A 7,558-nucleotide genomic window follows, 5' to 3' on the forward strand; every position below is an offset into this window, starting at 1 on the left:
TTTTCTTCACCTTTTATTTTTGGTTGAGGTCGAAGAGGAAAGATGATTATACCCTTTGCTCATGTTTGATTAGATATAGAATTTAAGAAAGGAAGAATGACTTCTGAAACTTATGATCTAAAATAAATCGCAAATGTTTGAGCAACATTTGGGATATGGAAATATTGAGTTGAGGAGTAATTTTCAACTATATCTAAAAACACAAGTTCAACTTTCACAAACTTCGATTTCAAGTACTTCAACTAAATATTACCCAAAACACAAAACTACACAAGAGAAAGGGAAGCAACTATATGAAAAAACTGAAGTTTTTCAATAAGCTCTTTTGCATGGCGTGAAGCTCGACGCTCAACTCTAGTGAACAGCTCATCCCCGAGCTGTTCACCAATGTGGGCGTCCACAAGGACGCCACTAACACTTCTGCAGCTGATGGCTAAGGCTCGTCCGACTTCAGCTGTATCGTCGGGGTGGTTGACAACTAGAGGACTCCCTCCCCTGAAAACTTGAAGGTTGTTGATAGTGAATGAGCCATTGGCTTCAACCACTTCCTTGAAATCTTGTATACTTGGTGCATACACTGGGATGTTAAAGTTGTCCCTCTTTTCACTTGTAATTAGACCCTGTCATTCAAAACAAATGTTCAATAAACCTTTGAGAAAGAAAGAAAAAAAGATTTTTAAATTTGTGGTCTAAAATAAGTCATAGATATTTGTATGACAATAAGTCACTTCACTAAGGGGTAAAATGAGCATTTTAAAATCAAATCATTACTAAATATATAAATATATCATTCGTTTTTTACTGATAAAAAGAAAAGTGAACCATATAAATTGGAACAAAGAGAGTATAATAAAGATTGCTTGTTACTACTACTCCCTTTATCTTCGTTTATACAACTCATTCTCCTTTTTGGTCAGTCTTAAAAAGAACAATACATTATTATATTTAATAATAATTTGACTTTAAAATGCCTATTTTATCCTTAGTGGAATGATTTATAGCCACATAAACATCAATTACTTATTCTAGATCACTAGTTTCTAAAAATCTTTTTTTTTTCTTTCTTAACTTCTGTATCAAGTCAAACTATATTACATAAATTGAGCGGAAAGAAATGTTATTTATGTGATGTATTTTGACTGGTTATCATTATGATATTGCTAAAAGATGATGGAATTACAAGAAGTTAAAACTAGTCCAATTGGTGGCCTAAAAAACAATGATTAGGAAACAAAAATCATGATTTACTACTATTCATTGAAGTGACTACATGCCTATGCTTGCTTAGTCACAATCCTACTTTGTTTGTTTTGTCAACAAGACGCACTTGGTCTAGATGGATGTTGACCCTTCAGTTTTATTGCTTAAGGTGGTTGCTAAAGAATCAAATGGTAGATACTCTGATTGTGACTCTCAAGACTAGTCTAAAATTGTCCCAAAACTACCAACTTTATCCACAAAAAGGAAAAGACAAGAAGGCAATAACAAAATGTACTATTCCCTTGTTCCCATTATCTAACTAGATACGAAATTTAAGAAAACAAGATTGTTGATACTATAGTTTATAGTCGTGTGACTACAAATAAACTCATAAGGATAAATTAAGTAGTTAACTACATGTCATTTTATGAGACTGACTAAAATGGAAGTATGCCATATAACTTGAGACAAAAAAAGTATAAGTTATATGCTCGATCAGATTTTAAACATGTTAACGTACTCATATCGAATCCTCTAAAACATAATTAACTATTTGGAGGTCTCGATACATGAATAACAATAACTGTTAAAAGGTTTAGAGCAACATATATAACGACAATATAAACAATTTTTACACGATCAATGCAAATTACCTATTATAATCTCCTATATGGTGGGATAAAGAAGACTGAGACAATTAATTAGTTACCTCTTGGACAAGATCATCCCAAGCATCTTGAAAATGAGTCCCAAAAAGAAGTCCAGCCCCACCTTGGTCTGTTGGATCCATAGAGGTCCTTCCTAAGCAAACTAAGAACATGGAACCACCCCTCTTCATTTCTTTAGATCTTGCACAAAGGAAATTAGCCAAATCACTTTGAAATTGCTTTTTGTAGGCCTTTGTTGTGCTCTCATTTGCACCATGGATGTATATCCTTCCCTTGTTGTATGCAACATTTTGCTTATCCAACACTACATCCGGCACCTATCGAATTTCAAACACAACTTCAATTAATCTGATATTTCTTGAAGACACTTATAACTTACTATTCTCTTCGTCCCATTTTATAGAAAGGTGTTGCAATATTTCAAGAGACAATTTGAAGATCAAAATCAAGAATTGAAAGTCAAAAGTCAAAAGCAAATATCTATCTGCTTTTGACTTTTGACCATTTTCTTATACTTTTTGTTCACTTTTATTTATCATGTTGTATTTTTTGAAAGTTACTTTGACTGATTTTCAAAGTTAAATTAGATTGTATTCATTCGATGTTTTAAACAAAAAATTTAGATATTCAAAAATTATACGAAGAGTACTATATATTCCAATTTTTGCATATCAATATGATGAAAAAATACATCTAACATGTTAGTCAAAGTTATTATCGTTTGACCGTAAAAAAGGAAACTATGACAATTAAAAATGGACAAAGATAGTACTACCTCCGTCCACTTTAAATTGTCATGATTTCCTTTTTTTAGGGTCAAACTATAAGAACTTTGACTAAAATTTTATGATATATTTTTTCATCATATTGATATGCAAAAAATTGCAATTTATAGTAGTACTTTTTGTATAGTTTTTGAATGTCTAATTTTTTTGTTTAAAATATCAAATTAATGTAATTAATTTAACTTTTAAAAACTTTTAAAAAACGTAATATGACAATTAAAAGTGAACAGAAGAGTACTTTCTAAGCCTACAACAAGACACTTTTAAAAATTGAAAAGTGCTTAAAAACAAAAAATACATAAAATTAAGTCCATCTAAACATCCTCTTAAACAGGTAGTGGTTTTGACAAAACTAGGGGACATAATTTTGATTTTTTTTTTTTGTGACCTTATCAAAGAAAATAAAGTAGCTAAGATGTTGATGCATTTTCAAACTTAAAAACCATATAAAATTCATTAATTTGTTTTCCTTTAACGGTAAATCATCCTCGGGATTAGCAAATATCACCATTATTTCCGCATTTCTCTATCTATTTCTCCATGCTACGTAACTATATATTCTATATTATTTTTATAACTGACCATGACGACATACTACTTTTGACTTCTGTTTAGGAAAATATTATATGTTGTCTCAAATATTAGTTTTAATAATACACATATACACACACACAAAATAAGAAATTATTTATTATGTTTTTTTTTCCTATGAGAGTTTTACCAAAATACAAACTAATTTAAATTATGTACACTTATACACTATCAAGTTAGTTACCTTTTTTACCAGACTTAACAATCAATACTTGTCAGGAGATTTACTTGCAGTTAGTTACCATGTGAATATTTTATATACCGTCAAATATTTAATTAAGAAATTTAATTATTAATCATTAAAGAACACAAAAGAAAGAATTTCAAATTTACAAGATACAATCTATCTGTACTAGTATTATTCTTTTTTCATATTCCCCTATTCTGCTGATGAGATGTGAATATATCACTATCTCGATATCATAAACCAGACTGTGGCAAAAATTGAATTTACACTAAAAAGTTGAAATACACAAAACTATTTACTTAAGTGAGTTTCATAATTTAAAAAAAAGTTATACGATAATAAGATTAAAGTGGAATAAAAAAACATTTTTTTTCGAAAATATCCTTGCTGAAGCAGAAAAACTAACCTGAGAAAGCCAGTGCAAAGAAAAAGCAGAGTAGAAAACGTCAATGGATCTCGCCGGAAATAGACGCCGGTAAAATGAACCTGGAACTCCGGCAGCAAAATACGAGCGGTGGCTATTGGAAGCTAAACATTCCTCCATCCCATTATTAGCCAACGGAGGCAACAACTGAAATAGTGTGTTGAAATCATTGGACGGAAGGTCACAGAAAAAGGCGGAAAATTCTGGTATCTGTTGATCTGTTGTGTCGAATCTTTTCCTCATGTGTTCAACAATCACGTCGATTATGTAAACAGTGTTGCTGCCACAAGAACATCCTAAATCGACTATCACGAAAGGAATGTCGTTATCGGATGAACTGATCAGTTGGACTCCGTCAAGGGTTTCTTTCAATAAATGCAGCATCGATCGAGCATGTTGTCCCTGTATATATACGCGACAAAATTCAATTCAATTCTTGTTAGTAAGATTCGCAAAATAATGTTCTTTATCATTTTTGTGTTATTTCTGAATGGAGAAAACTCATGGGGACAGTCACTTTCTTCCCAAAAATATCAGTTCTACATTCAAGGTCTAGTCTGAGAGCAAAAAAGGTGATAAATTCAATTTAAGCTTGTATGCAAGAATCGCAAAATAATGTTCTTTACCATTTTTGTGTTATTTCTGAATGGAGAAAACTCATGGTATCACTTTCTTCCCAAAAATGTCAGTTCCACCTTCAAGGTCCAGCCCGAGGGCAAAATGGTGATAAAGAGAGTGAAGCTTGCATACTACTAGATTATAAACATTTTTATATGGAAAATGATCACAACATTGTTTTCAAATGTATCATGTCTAAACTAGGGTCAAAATTAGAAAGTTTTGACTCTAGAAATGTGAACAGTGCTACATAAATTGAGACAGTATTAAAATTAAGGTGTGGAAGAGATCGATCGATTGTTGAACCTGGGCTTGAGAGTTGTTGACATAGCTAGCTTCACCTTTGCCTCCTTTCATGCTAAGCATTCTTTCAAGCTTCAAATTGGACACCACAACATTGTCTTTGTTATCACCTAATGTAGCCATAATGCATACAAATATATTTTTATTATTAGTACTACAACAAGAGGAAGTAATAATACTAAGGTTAAGTATATGTTTGAGAATTATAAAAATGACAAATGCAAGTAGGGTATATATAGAGTTTAGAAAAAGCTAAAGAAGGATTTTATCATTTTTCTAGTGGTTAGGATACATACTCATCAAAAGATATATGCTTTTGACAGAATCTAAAACATAAAAGTTAAAAAATAAAAATTTAAAGATGATGAATAAATTTATTATTTGAATTAAGGGGGTGGGTAGAGAGCATATAAAGAGGATATGGGCTTCACATGTAAATAAAAATAAAACCAAACAAGGCCCAAGATTGACGCCGTAATTACATAATTATATTGAATCTCTAAGCAAAAATTCTGTTAATTAAAGAGTCAAAGAGATCTAAAGGGAGTAGGAAATGATCATTCAACTTTTTGTCCCTTCATTTATTCGATTATTATGCTAAATCTCAACAATAAACTCCTAAATCTCATTTCCACCACTTATTTTAAATCTATACTATACCTGTTTAATTTCAGTTAAAGGCGAATTCTGACTAAATTTTAAATTTAAATGTATGAGTGAAAATTCAAATTTCAATTTGAAGTTAATGGATGCGCTTCACCTAGATATTGTTATTTTTTAGGGGCGGAACTGGAAATTAGGATACAGGTTCGGTTGAAATAAGTAATTTTTGTTTAAAATTACTATGACGTTTTCGTTAACAATTTTAGAAACCTGCATAACTAATACATGTACTCTAATAAGTTATGAGGGAATCTAAGTATTATTTTATGTAGGACAGGCGGTTGAATAACTAATACATGCATAAAATATTAATGCATAGATTCACTCATAACAAATCCCTACATTATTAATATCTTCATAACCCTAATCAGCTACCAAATGATCCCCAAATTTAGAATCCAATTACTAACACTTGATATCGTCATTATAAAATTCAAAACTTATAAAATTAAAATTTTGGATTCACCTCCGATTATTCTCCTCTCACATTGAAAGCTAGATCCCAATTATTTTACACACTTAATTGATTCTTCTTCTAAGATTATTTATATAAATATTACCCTAAGGCATCCTATTGGATAATTTGGAAGCATATAGTGGCTAGTGTGTGTATATATATTCTAACAGAGGTGGACTCACCCTTTAGGTGGGGTGCACGTCCACCCGTTAACTTCGAAAAAAACATGTATATATATGTATATTTATCTTGAAAAACTTATAAAAAATAGGATATAATTAACAATGCACTCATGGAAAGCATAAGATCAATATTATTGTGTTGTTGGTACAAGCTAGAAGATTCATTTGCAAGACCTGAGTTTGAATTCAACTACATTTTTTATTTCACTATTTTTTTTATAAGTTTAGATCATAATTGAGTTAAGGTAATATTGGTGCACCCAAAGTCTTCAAATCCTGGATTCGCCTTTGTTAATTTTAACGTGCATGCCATAATCAGACAATGAAGGTAATTAGGAAAATCAATTAGCTACAGCAACCCTCTAATCACATTTGACTATAACCGTTTATCCGTTAACATAATCATTAGAGAAATGAAAAGTTATATAATAATACTATATTATAAAATAAATAAAGCCCTTTTGAAAATCATATAAAGCAACAATAAAATCTGTGGGTCCAAATATCAGACTAGAATATATGTCGATTAGGGTAAACCTAACACAAACAATAAGAACAAATATTATTTTTTTTTTTTTTTTTTCATGACATGTAGGAGACCTCTGTCTACTTGTTCAACTTTATACAAGTTTAAATGTCAACTTGTGCCAGAGGCGAAGCCAGAATTATAACCTATGTGTGTTAAATAACTAAGGTCTAAATCCTAACCTTAATATTTGTACACATATTTAATAAACGTCCTTAATACAAATACACTATTTGAGCTAAAGTTACTAGGTTCGGCAGAACCCGTATCTAGATTTCAAGCTCTGCCGCCCCTGACTTGTGCACACTCAAAATTAGAGGGCACAAATGCTAGCTGAAACCAAGTTAAAGAGTACGTTTATGTATTATGACAAAATAAAATATATGATTTACCTTCATTTCTTCAATGAAAGATGGGAAACCTCCAATGGACATAAAAGTCATGAAGCCAGAAATGAATCCACCACAAGCACCCCTTGCAATTACAGCATTATGTCCAGTTCCAACATCATAGAAAACAGTACCAACACTAATAGATAATATAATATACACTATAATCCTCAACCAATAATAACCAAAATCTCTACTCATATTCTTCAATGATCTCTTAATCAATGTACACAATTGCGTTAACCAACTTGCTTGACTCCCTCCACTTTCTTTAAATTTTTTTTTTTTTTGTCTATAAACAGCTACCAAAATGAGGCGAATCAGAAGACTTTAGATGCACCAATATTACCTTAGCTCAAATATGAGCTCTAAGATAAATTTAAAATAAAAACAGTAAAAATAAACACTCTAGTTTGATTCAAATTCAGGTCTCACGAGTGGATCATCTAGCTTGTACCAATAGAACAATGACACTCCTATGCTTTTCATGGGTGCACTATTAATTATATCCTAATTTTTGTCAATTTCTTAAAATAGATATACATATATATACATGATTTTTTTT

The 7,558-nt window shown here is 30.9% G+C and overlaps 1 protein-coding gene across 1 annotated transcript; it reads right to left on the reverse strand.

Moving 5' to 3' along the window:
• Nucleotides 1-203: 203 nt before the first annotated feature.
• Nucleotides 204-4,975, reverse strand: LOC102590393 (indole-3-acetate O-methyltransferase 1-like). Its single transcript, XM_006344812.2, has 4 exons — nucleotides 4,780-4,975; nucleotides 3,838-4,257; nucleotides 1,910-2,185; nucleotides 204-620 (listed from the first exon to the last, which is right to left on the reverse strand). Exons 1-4 carry the CDS (start codon nucleotides 4,897-4,899, stop codon nucleotides 267-269), a joined length of 1,170 nt encoding a protein of 389 aa, XP_006344874.1. The 5' UTR covers nucleotides 4,900-4,975; the 3' UTR covers nucleotides 204-266.
• Nucleotides 4,976-7,558: the final 2,583 nt, after the last annotated feature.

Source organism: Solanum tuberosum, unplaced genomic scaffold (genome assembly GCF_000226075.1).
Source record: "Solanum tuberosum cultivar DM 1-3 516 R44 unplaced genomic scaffold, SolTub_3.0 scf00056, whole genome shotgun sequence".
In the NCBI taxonomy this organism is placed as follows: Eukaryota; Viridiplantae; Streptophyta; class Magnoliopsida; order Solanales; family Solanaceae; genus Solanum; species Solanum tuberosum.